General features: G+C 35.6%; 2 protein-coding genes across 9 annotated transcripts in view; one reads left to right on the top strand and one right to left on the bottom strand.

The window, feature by feature from the left end:
* The window catches only part of LOC114538353, a 54,949-nt gene that overhangs the window by 10,044 nt on the left and 22,682 nt on the right, over positions 1 to 22,223 (bottom strand). Inside the window, exon 29 of one of the 5 annotated variants that reach the window (XM_028559517.1) lies at positions 10,875 to 11,119. The exons of the other annotated variants lie outside the window; for them this stretch is intronic. Within the exon in view, the coding sequence (XP_028415318.1) occupies positions 11,094 to 11,119 (26 nt within the window). The 3' untranslated portion in view covers positions 10,875 to 11,093. Of the gene's footprint in view, positions 1 to 10,874; positions 11,120 to 22,223 lie in introns of those variants that run through there. 5 annotated transcript variants of the gene reach the window in all.
* LOC114538351 (proto-oncogene tyrosine-protein kinase receptor Ret-like) lies at positions 1,065 to 22,205 on the top strand. Of its 4 annotated transcripts, none has more exons than XM_028559507.1 (27): positions 1,065 to 1,252; positions 5,408 to 5,483; positions 5,604 to 5,809; positions 6,106 to 6,232; positions 6,991 to 7,110; positions 7,547 to 7,665; positions 8,787 to 8,870; positions 8,949 to 9,021; positions 9,410 to 9,451; positions 10,631 to 10,848; positions 11,090 to 11,149; positions 11,696 to 11,756; positions 11,894 to 12,019; positions 12,316 to 12,438; positions 12,842 to 12,964; positions 14,836 to 14,958; positions 15,434 to 15,556; positions 16,542 to 16,731; positions 17,253 to 17,503; positions 17,731 to 17,915; positions 18,839 to 19,003; positions 19,114 to 19,316; positions 19,689 to 19,729; positions 20,187 to 20,283; positions 20,460 to 20,608; positions 20,881 to 20,909; positions 21,575 to 22,204. In XM_028559507.1, exons 1-27 carry the CDS (start codon positions 1,145 to 1,147, stop codon positions 21,692 to 21,694), a joined length of 3,342 nt encoding a protein of 1,113 aa, XP_028415308.1. In that variant the 5' UTR covers positions 1,065 to 1,144; the 3' UTR covers positions 21,695 to 22,204. The 4 variants fall into 4 exon arrangements, with proteins under 4 accessions (XP_028415308.1, XP_028415310.1, XP_028415309.1 ...); XM_028559508.1 differs by lacking the exon at positions 1,065 to 1,252 and adding an exon at positions 1,952 to 2,179 and having other exon boundaries at positions 5,604 to 5,677; XM_028559506.1 differs by lacking the exon at positions 1,065 to 1,252 and adding an exon at positions 1,952 to 2,179.

Here is a 22,223-nt window from a genome sequence, read left to right as displayed (position 1 = left end):
CCCCCTTCATCTCATTGAACAAACGAAAAGGAAATTTTTTTGGTCGACCTCATGCTTTTAGGTCCTTGAAAATTTTTAAAATTGGCATATTTAAGGAGCTGACGCAGACATCCTTCAGTTCAGGTGGTCGTTGTTATGAAACCCAATAAAATAGTGCTCGGAAATATCACCTGAAAAAAATTTCTGCTCGGTCTAAAACTTGCCAGTTCTTTTCATGTAATCGCAGTCAGATCTCTACCCGAGCGAGAAAAATCACCTGTAAACGCATTCACCATTGGACTCATCGCTGGACATGTGCCTTCACCTGAACATGCAAAGGTTAAAGTATTGCTGATATTCGACACATTCCTATATCAAATCAGCCTTAAGCTTTCAACACGATTTTATCACTCAAGGTCAGGGCCAAGACTACGTATACCGTATAACTCCATACAGCCTGATTATTTCTGGTATATTATACCATTGCCCTAGGTGTACGGGTCTAAAAATTTGGGGGAGCGAGTTGTTATAAGGTGCTCGGGAATAAAAAGTTCTCACCTTCCAGTTAACGGATTGACAAAGGGTTCAAAAACAAAGGCTTACACAGTACACATATATTAAAGGTTGCAATGCCCCCCGCTGTAAGAAACAAATGATATAAATTCGTATGTTCTTTATCCCTCATATCCCTGAATTCATTCATTTATGTATAACTACATGAGTTCGCTTTTCGATGGAAAATGTCAAACTATATCTCGGATGAATGCCCTAAGCAACGCTATATATACACTCAATATATCGTACCTAACCCAAACGCTCGATTAAAATTTGATGTTGACAAATGACATTGCCCTGCATCACTGCAAGCTTGTACATTCTGGACAGTTTTTTTTTAAATATAATATAGATATATAAAAACACACGGTTACACCAGTTTAAGCAACAAGGTTGTCGATTGCGGAAACAAAACTCTCGATAGATCGAGATTATGCATGCATACTTCAAACTATTATCATTGGGATATTTGACAGCTGAGTTCCTTGAACGTGACCAGACCTGGCCCACATAATCTGATCAGAGCCAGAGGTCGAAGACAAAGCATATTGACTCATCAGTGCTACTACTGGAATTACTCCATTTATGCTGGAAGAAATTTTATTCCGCGATGCAGTTTTGTCAGCAAGTTTTTTGTTTGTTTCTGACTATAATTGTGTTATGCGAGGCTCTTGAAGTGAATATATCATCATGTGTCAAACGTTGTAAAGACGAAAAGGTGAGGGAGTTCAGGTTACAGTATTTTTATAATGAATGTACAGTATTAAGAGCGGTATTTCTATACCCAAGCTATATATCCGTCATGATTATTGATCAAAGTATATCTATATAAAAAATGTAACTGATATGAAATTTCACTATCAGGTGTTGTAACGAATCTATGATTCTTCCTGCTAGTTCTCAATGTTGGCAAATTCACAATGGGGCTTCATTATATATATTAACTTTTTAAGGCCTAGGTCAAAACGTCGCCATACACACTGACCAATAATATACTTAATAATTTCCTGTTTGCTCTTCAGTCCAAAGGTTATATATAATATATATAATTCAGGTTACGCAACCCTGTATCAAGCAGGACACGATTTGCTGATAAACTAAAACGCTATAGTATATAGCCCCATGAAATGTTCGAAGATGAAAATGTTTCAAGCGTCGTTGAGCAAAGTTTTAATTACCCCATAAAAAACGTCTGTAAACTTCAAAACAAAATAAAATAAAATAAAATAAAATAAAATAAATCCTGCGATCTCTGATAATCCGTACTATAGCTCTTGCCATATTTCGTTGACTTCGCGCTATACGCATTACAAATTAAGACAAAACTCTCTCTCAACAGAATTTATCGTGCAAATTTATTCAAACATAAACGGAGTTTATGTTTTTATATTTTGGCATAATTTATTTCATACGTGATCTAGTAGCATTTTCCGACACTTCCAATGAGTGTCAAAGCTTGTTTATCCGATTAGAATTTATCATTTGCCGCTAAACTTGCTCATAGCGTGTCATTTACTGTCCGCGGGGAATGCTATTCACGATGCGCTCTTGCGAGCAAGTATTCCGCCTTCTGATTACGGTGATTGCATTGTGTGGGGCTCTGGAGGTAAATATCACAGGATGTGAAAAAGACTGCAAGAAGAACGTAAGTGAATAAAGTGAAGCTTTGTTTATGAACTATACTCATCCATGGTCAGTACAAGTGCTACTGCAGTGCTCGATACTACTTAAAGAAAATGTGGTGATATTTGATATAAAATATCTTGAGTAGAAGCAGACTTGTGCATGTAAAGCCCGCCGCACACGTGAGCTTTAGTGTGATTACCTGAGGTAAAGACCACGCGTGGCTGCATGTTAGCTCAGCAAGTTACTCTTTTGTGCGGGTAGTTTTCGTGAGGAATTCGGCTCGAAAGGCAAGTTTCCCATGTGTACCTTGCGAGGTCGTTAGTTCAGCTGATAGCTCCCGTGTGCGGCGGGCTTAAGAGTATAGTGAGACTGGCAGGTTTATATGTTGCTACAATCAATATACCAGGTGATAAATTACATTTTAGACAAAAAAAAACTTAACGTTAATCATGCATACAAAGTCCCTTCGCTTTGGGGCGCCCTTGTCCGAAAAGTTTACTTCATACTTTTAGACACGTCAAAACACTAACTACAGCGAATTCACATGCAGTGGGCTATCATGAGTGTCCATATTTCAGTGAATGTTTATAACTTTATACGATCTCGCTTCCGTTTCCGGCGTCTCTTCAAACGTCTGTATTATACAACCCCATGCAAGTCTTCGCAAATTATACATGTATAATGAATAGATACTATTAACAAGATAAGGGAGGATAAAGCAGTGATATAAATTATCTGAAACAGAAAGTGACTTGTGCATGCATGCAGCATGCCAGTGGCCATTGCCAGGGTTGTATAGCCTGGCAGGTTTACATACCAAGATGCTTTTAGACAAATTACATGTTATAAATATAGACAAAATGAGAAATTTAACGCTATTCAAACGAACTCCCTTGCTTTCATGGGCGCCTTCACCCAAAAAGTTCTCATCAATCTTTTTTGGCAGTGCTCATACTGCATCTCAGAGCACTATTGCGAAATCGCATTGAGCTAGTGCATGTTCATATTGCATTGAGTGTATATACGATCTTCCGTTACTCCGCCTCTTCAAGTGTAAACTTTCCGTCTTCCAAATTATACAAAGACTAGCTGTATATAAAGAAGTCCGGTATTCGATTATTAAAAAATAATGAGTATGCGCATCCTTGTTCAAAGTCGTGTCTCGTCCACTGTGAAAACGGAATAAAAACGTCTCGTTTCCGTAACTGAAGACGTATGTATAAAGCGTATATATAAATATCAGGCACATACACGGCCAGACTGGTCCTGTTGTAACTCTGGATTCAGGCAGACCAGAACTCTGCATTCCAGTATGATCGTTATATTTTAAAGCAAAACAAGGCTGAGCATTGAAAATCGAACAATATATACATGATAGATATTTCAATATATTTTCCGGTCTCACACCCTAGTTACAAGAGCTTTGCTATACACCGATAAGTGCACTGAAATACACCCTATAATATATATTCATAAAGCCACTTCATATAACTGAATGACCGCAGTCGCAGAATTAATGCACACCTTCGCGATTCGATTTTCGCCAGAATGTATACCTGCTGCTATAAGTATGTGTGAAGAAAATTGAATCGAAAACCTCGTTTGTACTTTGTGTAAATAATGAAAATTTACTCATGCATATATGCACCAATGAATAAATATTCGATAAAACAAATTCGTATATGTTGCAACGCGTATATGCATTTTTTCTGAAAATGCCGTTTATATATATCTATATATAAAAATGGCAGAATTTTTTAAAAATAAGAAAAAGGCTAACAGTTTTTCCAATACGTGCTCGATAATGCTTTCTTAATTAAGGATTAGATGACTTCTGAATGTTAGAGTAATTATATGTCAGTATGTCGAATCATGAAAGTCGAATTATATAAAAACCCTTCTCTCGGCTTCTTCCCGCCACCCGACCCTCTATTGTCAGAAATCAGCATATTTTTTATCGAAATGGTCAAAATGTACGTTATTTCCAGAACTGAATTTAACACACGGCCTTTGTGTTTGTAAGCCGCTCCCAGTAAGAAAGTTACAGCTGTTAGGAATTCATAATTATAAATATTTATGACAAAAAATTAGCAAGTTCAAGAGAGTTCCATAATCTCTCTGCATGTGTGTGCATGAGAATACAAGTTTCATGATTGTGCTGTTAGCGAATAGCTACAATGCAATAGACCTTTTTCATAATGACGTCAAACGCAGAAAGTATGATGTTACACGAAGTTTGACTTGCTCGATAGTTTTGTGCAGCCAGTCAAATTTCGTGTAACATCAGACTTTCCGCGTTTGACGTTATTATAAGAAAGGTCTGTTCTCTCGAGGATGCATGGTATGTACAAAGGCATCTGAGCTTGTCATCACATTTCAGTTTCAAGATTCAAGTTGCCTAATGCGTACATCAATTATCATACGATTATTTGTAATGTCTATATTAGTTATCTTATACCATTCTTTTTACATGTCACTAGCGGGTAGGTGTCGATGGATGGCGGCTATTTTTGGTATTCTTTTGTTTCTACAGAGCGAGAAGCGACACGTAGTTTGTGTTTATCTAATTCTCAAACCATCTGGCAGCTGTCTGAAGGCCGGACCTATAATTTGGAATATAGAGCGCATGTGAATTGAGGTGCGCAGCATGTGCAAGTTTTTTGTCGGTGCTATTCCTCCACAGTGCCGGGTGTTAAGGTCTAGTTAAGGCCGAAGGATCGCTAAGCAGTATCACTGACACAACAGTATTTTGGCAACTTTCGAAGCCGTTTCAATAAATAGACCTTTCTCACATTGGCGTCAAACGCGAAAAGCCTGACGTAAATTTGCTCGTATAGCCTATCAAAAATCGTGTTGCCATTTTGTCATCTCTCGTTGCTGCACATGCGCAGATCATGCAGCAAAAGCAAGGTCAGCAAAATTTCCATAGCTGAATATATCATGCATCACAAATTATAAAAATCGGGTAGTTTTTAGTCTACATTATAGCAACGTTAATTAAGGTGGTCAACCGCTCTTGAATAACTTTTTTTTAATTTTTAATATCTGGTTAAGGTTAAAATATCATTTTCTAAAAGGGTTAGGGGAAAGAAAATAACCAGTGCAAAAAAAATTCAAAAAGTTGCTAATTACCCTAATTAGCCAATATATCTAGTCGTAGTTTGTTTTATTTCCTAAAATTATCGCGTGGAATTTAGATTTATTAAATTCTTTATAACAAACGTTACATTCGCTTTATTTTTAACAGCTGTTTAAGAGACAAAAAGATTTCTGCAGCACGACATATTGTGTCCAAAAATATCTTGGCTCTTTAGTGAAAAACGGTCAGTTAAACTCCACCGAATTATTCCGTGAATCTCTCCTTAAACCTTCGCCAAATTCCATCCCACGATGGCTTACGTTAGAAAGTGATGATTTTTTTCCTAAATTGTACATATATATAGCAAACAGTTCAGAAAGTACTCTACCGAAACCTGTTGCACCGAAACTGGTTGAAGCTGGGTGGCAGAAAATACGAGTACGTTTTAATACAACAGAGCTGAAGAACCACAGCGATGTTGATTATATTTTAGAAGTGAAGCCATTATGGGGTCGTCAAGAGAGAGGCCAGCACTATGTTGTATTTCCTTACATAAAGCCATACCTTCTTGTAAGTTACCTTCTTTTCGAACCATGGTCATAAATCTATTTCCAAAAAATTAAAGAATAAAACAACAAACGCAACAATCGATATTTTATCACATCAGCCACCTTGACAAAAAGAATAGGTTGACTTCATGACTTTTTGACTTTGAACAAGAAAGCCAATCCGTATAGCTAGTGGACGCAGTGGGGAAGATCGTTTCCCGACCAACGAAAGGCGCGACCAACTACACGAGGTCTTGCCGTACAATATTTTGTCATACTAGCCAATAATTTACTTTTCTTTGGGTTTTTATCTACCAGACCAATCATACAACGTATACAATTGAGGACCTCGAACCGAATACTGGTTATAAATTTAGAGTGCTTGCTCTAAAACAAAACAGATGGTCAACATTTAGTAACTGGAGTAGTGTCATGAATACAACTGGTAAGCTTGAAATGGTGTCTACGTTGTATACATAATTGTGCGCACGGTGTGCTAAGTTAAAAAACGTAGCTAAATAGAGGCTTTATAGAGGCTCTAAATAATCTCCGGCGTTAAGAACGCGTATAAATATATAACTGCATGAAACGATCGAAGCTTACTATAAGATCGCGTTAAGCCTGGTCTCCTGGTCGTGATTGTCGAGAACGAGTCATTTTCACCAATGACAAATGACAAATAGTCCGGTTGTAAATTTGTCTTTAATTCTGTATGCAAATTGGTCATTGTTCACTGCACACAAATAGAAATATATTCTATAACATCAGCCACCTTGACATTTTCACGAGGAGAACCAGGCATCTCCCTCGTACCCAGTCTTGCGCTGCTAAACAGCCCTTGTAGAAGGCTAAAATACTAAAGCGGCTGCATGGGTACGAGGCAGACCAGGCATAATAATTGCACTGCACTTTACTGCACTAAAATATAAAATACTGATTGCAATACAATAAAATAAATACACTCTCGCTTCTGTGTTTCTCGCTACTTTGTTTCTAGATTTCCCATAATCATCTTATTTTGACTGATATGAAATATTTAAATTCTTCTATCAGTTGAATGTGCATTTCTTGAAATCGGCACAAAATAAATTAATGCGCAGGCGTATCTTTAATAAAGGTCTCACATATTAGCATCGTATAGCTTGTTGTACAGTATGAGTAAAAAACGGCGTATGTAACTCTTTCTATTATACGCAATTTTAGAAGTTTGCGAAGAACCTCCATGTGGCGTAACAAATATCCGCTTGGAATTGACAACCGAGATACCTTATCAAAAAAGAGTGATTTTGAAATCCCTTTTTCGTTGGAAGCGAAGTACTTCGTGTAAGTTATGATAAATTAACGTATGATAAACGCACAAAAAGTCTTTCGCATGACAATGCCATAAGCATTTTGCTGACAAAGACAGCCCACAAAATTTCCATATGAATGCAAAGGAGGGGTAGCGCGGTGTGATTTTTTTATATATATATGTTACATAAGACATGTCAAACTCGTTTGAAGATAAATTGTCAAAAATATTTTGAAAATAGTACACGAGACCGCCACAAATCCTACCGCACCTTACGTGCGCCAGTGATCTTTAGACTTCTCAACTCCCAATTTCGCGTGGACGACTGACCACTCACGTAGTCAATCAGATTGCGAGAGTGATATCGGACCGGAAGAAGAAAATAGAGCGTGTACATGTTAGTTAATATATGGTCGGTTTAAAATTGAATACATGCGATGTAAGCACAGAAGTTTCCGTTCATTTTAGTCAGTGAAACAAACAAGACTCGGCTGCCTGGCGTTCATCGAGAAATTAAAGTAATAAGCGAGTGTCGAAAGATTTTTAACGACGAAAATAAATTCTCTGAAAGCAAGAACACTGGATTGGTAAGTTATATTGCATATGAGACGCGTTTTAGTCGCTTAATCGCTTCAATGAAAAATGCAAATACATGCAACAGGACCTGTAAAAGCGTTTGAATGCTTACTTCATTGAGTAAAACACTTGGTGCTTAGCGCCTTACCGTTCACATATTCTTGCTTGGCCCAGTTTTTTTGGCAGATATCAAATACAATTTTTACGAGCTGCGTGTCGCGCTGGGGAAAAACCAGACCTCGGTTAACTTATACCAGATCTCAAATGAATTGTTTTCTGATTACTTTATATTTCATTACTTTATATTACTTTATACTTTTTACTCTCTAAAAAATAGTTATACCAACGCTAATAAAATTCGAAAAACGTCCCGGAAATTGCTCACTTGAGAGGATGAAGAGCTGCAGCCCTTCGATCGGGCTTCGTGTTTAACACAATTTCTGGTTTTTCCAATTTCCATATTTCTTAAATGCAAATCCGTCTGTTTCATCTGTTTTGATGTGGTCTTTATAAGCATACCAAAATGGAGACTGTTATATTTTGACATTAAATGCATAATATGAATTAATTTGGTGAAATACTGCAGTTTTGATGATGATTTAGATGATTTATTGAACTTTGTTGAAATTGAAGAACTGGACTCGAAGTCCCATGCGAGGCATTCAACATACTACAGGGTGTCCCAAAAAAAAGCAACCACTTAAATATGCAGAACATTAATACAGCTCTAAAGCGCAATAGATAAGCACCTCTGGGAATTGAAAATGGCTCTTAATCCTTCATTTACCATGCTAAAAGTCATTTTAGCTGAACTATGGTGCAAACCCGAACAATATTAATATTCTTGCATATTTAAGTGGTTGCGTTTTTTTTGGGACACCCTGTATAACAATTAAAATATTAAACAGAATAAAACAAGTGGGAGAATAAAAATGGGAAAAGTGGGAGGATCAAAATTATTGCTTTTTGCAAACAAGCATTTTGCAAACAAAGAATTTACACTTTTGTATCGAACACCTTCAATTAATAGATGACGTTGTAGTAACATACAACGGTTGAGCATTATACAATATCCGTTGAATGAACTTATCCTATAGTCATAAAAAAACTTATAAAAAATATTCCCTTTAAGGATACTTTCATTAAGAAAGAAAATGCAAGCTTCGTCATCGATGGAAAAGATCATCTTTATTATAATTGTTGGTACAAGTTAGAGGTATGTGATTAAAAATGAGCTAGTTCTTAATAATAATATATACCACCAATTCCAATAATAAAATTTCCAATTTAAAAGATGGAGGCTGTGGATAAGTTCGAAGCAACGACGCTTTCCTTAGCAAAAAGAAAATGGATTTTCCATATACCCAGTAAGTGTAAAGTTTTTCAAAAGAGACATATTTCTTAATATATAAATTGGAATAAAACCAACTAACACTATTTAGTACAACAAATCAACAGGTTAATTTTAGCATATGTATAAATAACAGAATTAGAAGTTGCTGAATGACAATTAAATACAAAGTATCTTAGTGAATTTCATCTTCGACAGAAATTAAAAGCAATACGAGTCAACATAAAAGATTAGGCAGTTTATATTGTTTTTCTTTAACTGATAGCCACGATCGTTTTCATATACCAAATATATAGCCATGTTTTATGGGCAGAACCATGAAAAGAAAAAAAGATTTTTTTCTTTCAATCGAAACTCTTGTTGATGCATTGCATTCATATGTCATATGTTGTTGTTACTTTCAGAGTGTATAAAGATCAGTAAAACAATTATTTGCGGATGTGAATGTAAGTAGATGATAATATAAAGTGAACTAATTCCAATATAACCAGGGAGTAGTGTGCATCTTTGCATCAAAACAACTTTGCATCAAATGACAAAGTTTCCTAAGTCGAAACGTCGAAAAGTGTCTATTTAGGCAGTTGTTATACAAATGGCATGCATTTGATGTGAAAGTAATTAAGATAAACACTTGATATTCTATACCTCAGGGGCTGGTTGTATAAAACTCTATATAACTACATTTTGCATAGTTAATTGCTAGTTTAAGCAGAAATACACGACTCTGTTTGGCCAATGCCGTCCTTAACTACAGTTTAAGGTTAACTAGTCTTTTGCACAACTCAATGCAAGGCTCTGGACTATATAAAGTTTATAAACGTGAGCTCAGATCGTATATGAGTTGTTAGCCGAAGTCGAGGCATACCCGATTCGTTATTCTTTTTCGTTATACGCACTTTGGATTTCCGCGATAAAATGTAAGACAAATTAGACAATGATTTGTAAAATATGCTATAAATACAAGTAATGCGATGGCGAGACAAATCGGCATTGATAACACCTGGTCCATGTGATGTCTGAAAATTTTATCTAATTTTACGAACGACATCGCATTAATATTTGTTTTGTATGAGCATGATATAGAATTTGTGCTTCTTTAAAATCTCACCAAGGTATTCGTTTGAATTTAGGACAGAATTTTCAATTCGAGTTGGTTGTGAAAATACAGTTCTGCTAGTCTTTTATTGAACATTTTTGTACTTTTGCCAGTATTTTCATTTATCTGGTTTTCAAGTTCCTCCATGCACGACTTTTAGTTTGAGCAAAAAACATTACATTATTTTGTTTATTTTATAGAAAAGTCATTAATTGCACTGCAGTCTAATTAATGAAATAACTTCATGTATACTCCTGTTAACTAATGTACATCATATAATGAGGATGCAGTGCATGGGCAGCAAAAACACGTCAAGCACCCGGGAACAAAAATGCTTCCTTTCAAAATATATTGTGTATGCCTTATGCATGATAAGCTACTTCTTAACCTTATTTCCTTGGGATATAAAAAATAAATATCTGAACATGCTCATGGTACATGTTTTATGGGATGGGAGATGTATAAAATGACCTCGGTCTGGAAGTATGTCTTTTCCATATACGTAAAACAAAATCTGATTATTCCTCAGATGAGTTTGGTGGCGATAAAGTAGTGACAGGCCAGATGAATGTGACTTACAAAAGAACATCAGAAAAAACTGCTACTGTACATTTTACTTGGAATGATGAAATTTGGAGAAATCTGAGTAGCTTTACCTATCACGCGTTTACGATATACCGTGACGAGGACTTTTCCAAACCGGAACCGAAACCTTTCTATATGAAATACTACAATGTAACATCGAAAGTAAGCGATCGATGTTTTTATGTTTTTATTGATATTATAAATATATTAATAACTGCATGATCAGATTACGAGTATCATGGATAAATTGAGTGTACACATGCAATGTCTGATATCTACTCTCTAATATGCATGCACGAGGTCGTGCCAAATTCTCTTTCTCTCTATTATATATATATAATACTGCATGCAATACTTCATGTATGCATTGTACGGTTCACGGATCACTATTGCATCTTCGCAGGTTTCTAGTTACAACGCGACATCACATAATCTAACAATTGGAAAGAAGTATGATGCATATGTGAGTATTGATTTTCCTTTCACAGTTCTTTCACGTTTAAATTTACTTGCTCCCCGCCTGCATGTTTTTAGCTGTTTTATTTTATGTTGCCTCTTTTGCCCTGTGTTTGCTTTTGCCATTTATTTTGTCTGGGGCACAGAGACTATAATTCCGAGAGTGGAGTGGATCGATTAATGATAACTCTCATGGATCAAGTACATCAATTTTACACTTAAAATTTTCCCGACTGAAAAACGAAGCACGTTTTTAGTCTTCGCTTTCCTGCAACGCTAATTTATGTGATTACAATGTACCCAGTACCTGAATGCAAACATGCATCATGTAATATATTTGCCTAATTGTGCTAAACAGCAATTTTTCTTCACGACTTGGTAGTAACAGAATATATTTCAGCTATGTCGTTTGTGATGAAGTAGTCTTCATGAGGGAACAATGATTTTATCCTTGACTTAGGCAATAAATCGTAATATTTTGTGATTATGCATGTAGTCTTAATTTCTATCGTTGCTTTAGGCAAAAGATCTACAATTTTACAATTCTCTTTAGATTAAAGGATTCGCAGATCATCACTGTGAACACGTAGAAAGACATAATCTTTACTTTACTGGTATAAAGCTTATCGTTTTACTAAGTGCATGCATGACTACACTTGACCACGTATCGTTTTCTTCCGCGCATGATCACACCTATCATTTTTCACGTTTGACGCACATTCTTATTGTGATTGATCTTTTTCTTCTATAGTCGGTTTTCCATGCGAAAATAAAGTTTGTCCTAGCAATAGTTCGTGTCGTAGAGTTGGAAACCATGGTAAAAAAAGTGAATGTAGATGCCATAGTGGTTTGGTAATGCGTAATCAAGAATGCATAGGTATGTGTCCGCAAGGCCAATGCATATATTATATCAAACTTGTACTATACCTAACTTGCATAGGCAACGAACACTGAGTTAGGTATATCTAGTATAGGTCAGTGCCAGTGGCAAGTGCATAAGGATTTGCCCAAAGTCAGTTTCCACTAGGCGGATCGAATCTTGGGCGCGGAGCGGAATTTTTCATTGTTGTCTCTGCGCTTTCATGCAGAACTAATGTGAGAAAAAGAAAGAGAAAATCCGCTTGGCGTGTGCAAAATTGTCAGCAAAATTATGCCATTATGCATGTGATTTAGATGAAAAACCATGCGAGAAAAATCCTTGTGGACCAAAAGAGACATGTAAACCGATTGCGAAAACGGGAAAATATAACTGCACATGCGAAGGCATGTATAGGCCATTAAATGGAACTTGTGAAGGTAGGATGATATAGGCAAAATATAACTCGTAAACAACTGAACCTCGATCAAACTATTGCACTATTGCGCGCACATTTTACCTTAGCTAAATAGTATTTATTCCTCTAGTTATGTAAAAATAAAATCGCTAGTCATGATATATAGCGCGTAATTGCGGCATGTTAAAAGCTCAGTTGTTTTGAGACAGTCTGCATGTAAATGAACGCTATATATCGTCAGCATCGTCGTTATTGTCGAAAACTGGTTGTCCATGTCTATATGCATGTGTACAAATATATCAATATCAATCACGTGACTATTAAGCATGGCTTTTTTAATTTTGTTTACTTTTCTCCTGTTTCTTCTTTAATATCAATATTGTTTGCTTTACTATGACATTTAAGAAATTGATCTGTCTATTTAGATATATGTGTGATTTACCCTTGTGACAACAAAACCGAGAAATGTATACCGAATCCAGATACCGGGAAAGGGATCTGTATATGCAAAGGCAACCTAGTGAGAAAAAATGGAATCTGTGTTTTAGGTAAGAGCAAAAAATATACGCTATCATATTTTCTACACCTTTTTCTAATTTGAGACACTGCTCGCGCATATATATAAAACACATGGGGTGAAGCGACCGTGCTATACGTGTGACGCAGATTAGGACTGGCGCGAGCCAGTGTAACGGAGCTAGGCCCTGGGGACGAGGATGTAAAAATCCAACAAGAAAGAAACTAATACGAGAACAAAAAATGTTAAAACATGGTAAAAAAAACTAAGGATTTACAGTCGTGGCAATAGAAGCGTTCCGAAAAATATCGAGTAATTCATTTGCTCAAATTTATCAGTTGGCTTACGAAGTTCATCAAATACTTGAAAAACTCCTTGAATAACTCCTAACTTCCGGTTTCGAATTGACCAATCTCTAATCCTTATGGATAATTAAATAAATACACGCATATGATTGATCAAATTCGGAAGTTTTATTTGATGAGCTCCGTAAGTCAACTGATAGATTTGAGCAAATGAATTACCCGATATTTTTCGGAACGCTTCTATTGCCACGACTGTTAATGTAAGATAATTTTATCAAATTACGTTTTTTGGATGGAAGATCAGAAAATGTGATGAAATTTGCCGTGTTCTGATGAGGGATGGCTTTTGCAGTGCGAAAATAATTTATTTGAAATATGTATGTATGTATGTATGTATGTATGTATGTATGTATGTATGTATGTATGTATGTATGTATGTATGTATGTATGTTATGTAAAACCTTATTTATTGACGCTAGCCTTGTCAACAGCAATTGTTGATTTCCACAAGGGGCGTCATAATTATGAAAAAAGTACAATTACAAATAAAGAAGAAAGAGATAAGATAAAAGAATAGCTATATACAAGAGATTAAGTTGGAGTGACCCGGTGGTATATAAGACCCACAGTTGATTTTATCTACCTATTAAGTCGTGCTACAAAATATTTGAAAGAGTATATTGATTGCGCTTCCTTAGCTTCACGCGGAAGATCATTCCCAAAGTTTAGCACCACTGTACTTAAAACTTTTTTTAAGAAATTCGCGTCTCGGTTTAGGAAGGGCCAGATCAGTGTAAGAATTTCTGAGGTCGTAATTAGTTTGAAGAGAGTTCCTCGTCATCAATAACTCCTTCAAGTTTGGTGCACTTTAATCGTTCAGAATTTTGTACAAAAATGTTGCCTTGCTCATAGCTCGTCTTGAATCTAAGTTTTCCCATTCAAGAGCCCGAAGAACGTCAGCAGACCTGATTTCATAACTAGCGCCAGCTATTATTCTGGCGGCTCGATTTTGAAACTTTTGTAAATTATCTCTCAGTGTTTTGTTACAAACTCCCCAAAGCGGAGAACAGTAATCGAAGTAAGGCTGAATCAGAGCATTATAAATTGATATCAAAGTATTTGCAGGAACATAAGCCTTGATACGCCTTAAGATTCCAATGCCCGCTCCGACTTTCTTGTATACGCGACCCCCCAAAAAAACAGCTTTTTGTGATGACCAATCTAAAAACTCTTTGTGATGATTAATCGTATAAGATCTCTGTGATGACAAATCGTAAGATCTGTTTGTGATGACCAATAATAGTACAAAAAAACATTGTCAAATTAAAAGTTAGTATAAGACTTTTTTGCATGCATTATTTAAAATAGTCTCATATATACATTCAGTGCATGGTGATACATCCAATCAAGGTCATTGCATGTTGTGTAAATGGTCACAAATTTACTAGACAGCAGGTATATACGCACTCTATTTATTTATATATATATATATAAAATATATATATATATATATATATATATATATAAAACAAAGAGAAATTCCGCTTGGCGTGTGCAAAATTGTCAGCAAAATTATGCCATTATGCATGTGTTTTAGATGAAAAACCATGCGAGAAAAATCCTTGTGGACCAAAAGAGACATGCAAACCGATTGCGAAAACGGGAAAATATAACTGCACATGCGAAGGCATGTATAGGCCATTAAATGGAACTTGTGAAGGTAGGATGATATAGGCAAAATATAACTCGTAAACAACTGAACCTCGATCAAGATACTATTGCACTCTAAACGCTCTACCAATATAATATATAATATATCTTTTTTGTATAATATCAGGTGTTCAGCATATATCTCAGCACATTTTACCTTAGCTAAATATTTATTCCTCTAGCTAGGTATAAAAATAAAATCGCTAGTCATGATATATAGCGCGTAATTGCGGCATGTTATAAAAGCTCAGGTGTTTTGAGACAGTCTGCATGTAAATGAACGCTATGTATCATCAGCATCGTCGTTATTGTCGAAAACTGGTTGTCCATGTCTATATGCATGTATACAAATAGCTATATCAATATCAATCACGTGACTATTAAGCATGGCTTATTTAATTTTGTTTACTTTTCTCCAGTTTCTTCTTTAATATCAATATTGTTTGCTTTACTATGACATTTAAGAAATTGATCTGTCTATTTAGATATATGTGTGATTTACCCTTGTGACAACAAAACCGAGAAATGTATACCGAATGCAGCAACCGGGACAGGGATCTGTATATGCAAAGGCGAGCTAGTGAAAAAAAATGGAATCTGTGTTTCAGGTAAGAGCAAAAAATATACGCTATCATATTTTCTATACCTTTTTCTAATTTGAGACACTGCTCGCGCATATATATAAAACACATGCGGTGAAGCGACCGTGCTATACGTGTGACGCAGATTAGGACTGGCGCGAGCCAGTGCAACGGAGCTAGGCCCTGGGGACGAGGATGTAAAAATCCAACAAGAAAGAAACTAATACGACAACAAAAAATGCTAAAACATGGTAAAAAAACTATATTATAAGGATTTACCGTCGTGGCAATAGAAGCGTTCCGAAAAATATCGAATAATTCATTTGCTCAAATTTATCAGTTAGCTTACGGAGTTCATCAAATATTTGAAAAACTCCTGGAATAACTCCTAACTTCCGGTTTCGAATTGACCAATCTCTAATCCTATTGGATTAAATAAATAGACGCATATGATTGGTCAATTCGGAAGTTTTATTTGATGAGCTCCGTAAGTCAACTGAGCAAATGAATTACCCGATATTTTTCGGAAGGCTTCTATTGCCGCGACTGTTAATGTAAGATAATTTTATCAAATTACGTTTTTTGGATGGAAGATTAGAAAATGTGATGAAATTTGCCGTGTTCTGATGTGGGATGGCTGTTGCAGTGCGAAAATAATTTATTTAAAATATGTATACGCGACCCCCAAAAAACAGCTTTTTGTGATGACCAATCTAAAAACTCTTTGTGATGATTACTCGTATAAGATCTCTGTGATGACAAATCGTAAGATCTGCTTGTGATGACCAATAATAGTACAAAAAAACATTGTCAAATTAAAAATTAGTATAAGACTTTTTTGCATGCATATTTTAAAATAGTCACATACATTCAGTGCATGGTGATACATCCAATCAAGGTCATTGTTGTGTAAATGGTCACAAATTTACTAGTCAGCAGGTATACGCACTCTACACATATATAATATAGCAATTCTCGATAGTATCATGAATCTTTAGTTCAATTTTCTTAGAAACCAAAAGTAAGAACGTGGATGTTATCCTTGTCGCTGTCTTGACGCCTCTTGCTGTGATTCTGATTGCTATAATCTTCATCGTTTGGTTACGTAGATGTCACAAGAAGCAATTGAGTTTTATAGAAACAGAATTTGAAAACGCTATGGAAACTATAATTTCAAATAGGAGCATCATCAATGTACGATCGTAAGTATGAATTTAATGAATGAAAGTTGTGAGTGAATAACTATAGCTTTTAGGTAACAAAAGAATTATAGAACGCCCGCTAAATGAATGAAAATAATTTTAAATTGGCTTTGATTGCCATATATAATTGGCTAAAAGAGTTACATAGTTACCATGCTTAAGTATTGATGCGCGTAAAATATACGCGTCTATAAGGCCAGTTTTAAACCACGTGCTTCTCAGATGCAAGATACGCATTAAAAAGACAAAATACGGTAATTTTGCACGGTAAATAAAAAAAAGTTGCGTCGATTGATGAGCGCGCAAGCGAAAAAGACCCGACTAGTAAACATTGAAAAGTACAGCACGTAGCTATAGCGAGATTACTGGTTCAGTCCGCTAATGACCCGGAATTTATAATCGCGGCTTGCTGCACAGGTACATATAGATGCACGTGCACGGCACATCACAATGATATTACAGCATCTAAGCATGCTGTGTCAATCGGAATGACTATTTCATGCATAATTGTTTGATTATAGTATTGATATCGATCTGCTGGGAGATGGAGTGAGTGCAAAAGAGATGAATTTGATTTACGTTTCTCAAGACAACATTTACGAGATTCCAGAATATATATTGGAGCCGATTAGTCGATATGAACTTCCTCCCGATTCTGTGCGATTTCGCGGTCTGATTGGCAAAGGAGCGTTTGGCAGAGTATACGCTGGTGAAGCCCTTGGAATTAACGGCAATCCTGAAGTGACAGCAGTTGCAATAAAAACACTAAAAGGTTAAGTTAATTTCAGCTATATTCATTATTATATACGTATAAAAGATCCGCCATATCATCCTTCCTAGTTACCCAATGCTTGCCTTATTTTAGGAGACTCAGAGAAAACGTGGATCTGTCACATAAATAATAATGAATTATAATAAATTATAATGAAAAATAAATGTTGTTGAAAACTTTAAAAACTTAATCAAGCGCTAATTCGAATCCTTTAACATTTATTTTAGAATCCGCTAATGAAGAAGAACTTAGTAATTTTTTACGGGAAATTGATCTAATGAAAGACCTTGGGATACATGAAAATGTCATTAATATGTACGGTTGCTGCACAAAGTGTCGTCCAGTATGCCTAGTGTTGGAATACGCACCAGGTGGAAATTTGCTCAATCACCTGAGAGCTCTTAAAAAGAAGGTAGGTATATATAAAAACAAAAATTTTATGCTAATTATATGTTCTAGCCATCTGTATATGCATGGGTATAGACAATAAAATGAAATCCAAAAAAACGAAAGATTCCAAAAAAATTCTTGGCCCCAAATATGCCGACGGGTTATTCTTGATTGGCTGTTTTTATTTTGCCATTTTCTAGGCCACGGCTCATTCGTTAACATTTATACAAATCATCCCCCCCCCCCATTGCATGCATGCAATGCGCAGTGATTATCTTTCATTGTCTTCATACACCAAAATTAAAACAACTTTTCAAGGAATAAAAAAGCTGAAAAAACTTACAGCTTCATTGAATACTTTCACCGCGGTATCATGTTAGTTCGTTCTTCCCATTTTTACATTATCAGTACACAGGCGAAACCATTTCGAGCCGTTTGTTTTTCACACTCCACCTATCAGTACATCAGATAAGAAAGATATTGCAAAATAGCTCTCATAGTAGCGATAGAATAAATAGTGTGAACAAGCACTTTTTACCTCAGGTCGCGACACACGAGGTCTTAATTTCGGTTTGGTCGTGTCAAACCTTTTACAACATGACATCCGTTTACGTCACAGGAGACCATCGGTTCGATTAAAACATTATGTCGATTGTTGAAGTAAACATCGAATTGCAGCCATAAAGTCTTTTTGGACCTACAAACCTCCAGATCTCAGACAAAATAAAAAGTACCCGATTTACATCCAGTGGCTTCACCAGCTTGATAAGTGGGGTGGACATATTCATATATTCGTGTTTTACATTATTCATTTATTTTCAAATTGTTTGTTTTACGGTCTGTGAACATGTATATATGAATATGTCCACCTCGCTTATCGATGCTTGCGACGACAGCTACATCCACCAGAGTTAACGTCAAGGCGGCTTCTTTTTTCTTTTAAAGTGTAAAGATATCGTGGCTGCGCAGTCAGACAAAGTGATGAATTCTACCAACGATCATGCAGAAGATTTCCATGCAGAGATCTCGATCAGAATAAAAGAGGAAATTCGAGCTGCTTTGGATTCAAAGGAATTAGAATCGTTTTCGCATCAAATTGCCGCTGGGATGGTAATGATAAACTCAAAAATGTATCATCCTGACAATTTTTTATCAACAAAAAACATTTTAGGTGAATGTTTACCGGTTAAATCTCGTAAAAATTTTCTTATCTAAATTAGAAACATATTTCTGACCATGGCATCGTTCATCGTGACTTGGCCGCAAGGAATATACTTCTTGGCAAAGACAAAATATTGAAAATATCAGATTTTGGCTTGTCACGTGAAGAAACATACGTGCAAAAACCTAGCGGGAAAGTTCCTTACCGTTGGTTGGCAATTGAAGCAATACAAGAACGAAGTTATTCTACCGCCAGTGACGTGTGAGTGTATAGCTATATGAACTCTTATTCCGGTTCCGAGATATTGTCATTTAACAAGCGAAACTCGGTACCGCGGGTTAATGTTTCGACTCAAGCATATACTCGTTTATTACATTTTATTACATATACGGGTTATCACGCTACCCTAATTTGCATGCTTTTTTCCTATATTCTAATTGCGTGGAATACTTTTTCTTATGGTAAATAAAAGAATATAAATTAGATGCGCCTTGCATCGCAACGGATATATACATATATACTTGGTATTTGTATGGCGTATTCACGAACACTGCTTATAGCAAAATTCACTTTTATGAACTACAGTGGCAGAATTCGTTAGCATTTTTTTAATGTTTTTTCCCGTATTTTTAGCTGGGCGTTTGGAGTTGTTTTGTGGGAAATATGCACATTGGGTAAGGAACTTGTACGCTTTTATATGTATGCAGTGATAAAAATATTTCGCCTAAAATTTTAATAGACATGCAGTGAAAAGTTTAGATTGTTAACCGAACATAACAAAAACTTACACAACTGTGTACTAAAGAAGCAACAAACACATTTGGAACTGTAGTCTAATTCAGTGGCTATTGCTGGTCATGAGTTTGTCATTATTCACAAGCTTCAGACGCGCGAGGTATCCAATTACGTCACTATTCTTAAAAAACTATCCCAACCAACGTTTTAGCTATTCAATGAATGAGCTCACAAGTAGCCCACACACTTATATGAAATTTCTATGCACCAAAAACCACCGCCTATGTTGGCCTCCGAAAAACAGGCCTTTTTTAGCGCTAAATTACGTCCAAGGTATATCATCCCTGTGTTAAAATTTCGCAATCGCGATCGCATTGTTTTATTCTACTTTAAAAGGGGAGATACCTTATTCTGGAGTCTCGGACAGGCAACTCCTCGATTTCCTACGAAGTGGAAAGAGATTGGAGAAAGTTGAAAACTGCACGGATGATATGTAAGATGATATGTATTTTATTCACAAGTTTTTTCTGTGCTTTGGGAAAACAAATGTATTGCTTTCCCAAAGCAGCGAAAAACTTCGCCTACTCGAAAAAGAGCTTAAGTGTTAAAGCTTTGTGAAAAATATAAGAACAATTTACTTCGATAAGTACATTTACTTCATCTTTTCAGATATAAGATAATGTCCAGGTGCTGGAGTCATCTACCAGAAGACAGACCAACATTTGGAGCACTGTACGAGAAATTGTGGGAACTTCGGAACAAGGGAAAAATCTATGTCAACATAGACAGTCTAATGAAACAATCTCTTGAAACTGAAGGTATGTTGGACATTTGCGCTGATTTGAAAGCATATCATGAAATATTAAAGAATATGACCATATAGGCACGTCACACAAGCGCAGTGCAGCTCAATTAAGGCTATAGATGTGAAAACTCGTACTCAGTGTTTCGGAGTTGACGCGAACCAGTTTATAATAGAAAAGCTCGATTTAGTCTCCGCATGCACTGACGCATATATAGCAGGTAAAGCTTCATGATACATCTTGCTTACTTGAATCTATGATTTAATACACTTATTTTTTTTATTTAGATCATGGAAGTTCTGAAGAAACAAGCGAGGTACGTATGTATATAAATATATACACTATCATATAATTTACCCTGGATGAAATATTGTGCTTGAATAAAAACGAACGTTTTTTCAGGTTTTAAATTCTTTGTGAAACATTTTTTCCTCGTGTGCATGTAATAATAATCATTCTTCTTGGATAAATAACCAATGTTATTTACAAAAAAAGAATAATTAATTGAAGACAAGGAAAGTGCGAGGAAAAAAATATATATACTCTCTTTGAAGTAAGAGAGTGTTAAGACGAATGCTAAAATAATATAATACAAATACAAATACAAAAATAAAAAATAGAATAAATCCGTTAAAGACGCCCCTTTACAGGGTGTCCATTGATAACAGTGTCTTTACACTGAAGGAGTTTAACCCGGTATAAATAAAATTATATCTATATCTATCGAGATCTATCTATCTAAAAGAGGAATATGCATTAGTCGCTTTATCTTATCATTTGCAATTAAAGGTGGAGGCCATATATTGTTTTAGAAAATACCTCGTCAATGTAATTAATTAATACGATCAAGAATAATGCGTTCTATCTATTGCCTTTTCTGGCTTGTTTGAGAAGTTATATCAAATGAAAGTACTTTCCATGCACTAAATTAATCGATTTAAACATTACTGAATCATATTTAACTTTTTCTTTAATTTGAAGAGTGATAACAGCGCTGGTGAAAGTATTGACCATGATGGACCACTCATAAGTGCAACTCCACAGAAACCAAATGAAAACAGCGGATACGAAAATGATATTAAAACAAATATCGAACAGTAAAAAGTGTTGTAGTCCATTTAATTACTACCACTACATTTAAACACTAGAAAGGTCACGAAAATTCTACGCGATACCACATGCAAATAATTCTTTTACCTTGAAAATGTGATCTATGTAATATATCTGTAAATTCAAAGACATCTTAAGGTGTTGGATGGGTCAAATTAACTTCTGATGGATGTTTTTTAGTCCATTGACTGGTATGGGCAGCGAAATGTTTGGAAACAATATATCTATTATTCCCTAAGCGAAATGATATCAAAACTTAAACTGCACGATGCTTACTAATTTTAGTTCTTTGCGTGGGACGTAACGTGTCGTAAAATTGAATGTTTTGAATGTAAAGACAGTTTATAATATACTCTTTCTATTTCTATTTCTATTTCAAAACGTCATGTTACATAAATAAGATTGTTCTGAAAGATAGAAAAAAGTCGAAGTACGTTTTATGTATATATACGTGTAGAACTAATACATACAGTATCGATTGGAAAAAATAAAATAATATAATAATACAAGCCAGCCTGGT

Source organism: Dendronephthya gigantea, unplaced genomic scaffold (assembly GCF_004324835.1).
Source record: "Dendronephthya gigantea isolate DGI-Jeju-01 unplaced genomic scaffold, DenGig_1.0 000181F, whole genome shotgun sequence".
Taxonomy (NCBI): domain Eukaryota; kingdom Metazoa; phylum Cnidaria; class Anthozoa; order Malacalcyonacea; family Nephtheidae; genus Dendronephthya; species Dendronephthya gigantea.
This window is presented reverse-complemented; position numbering and strand designations above follow the sequence as displayed.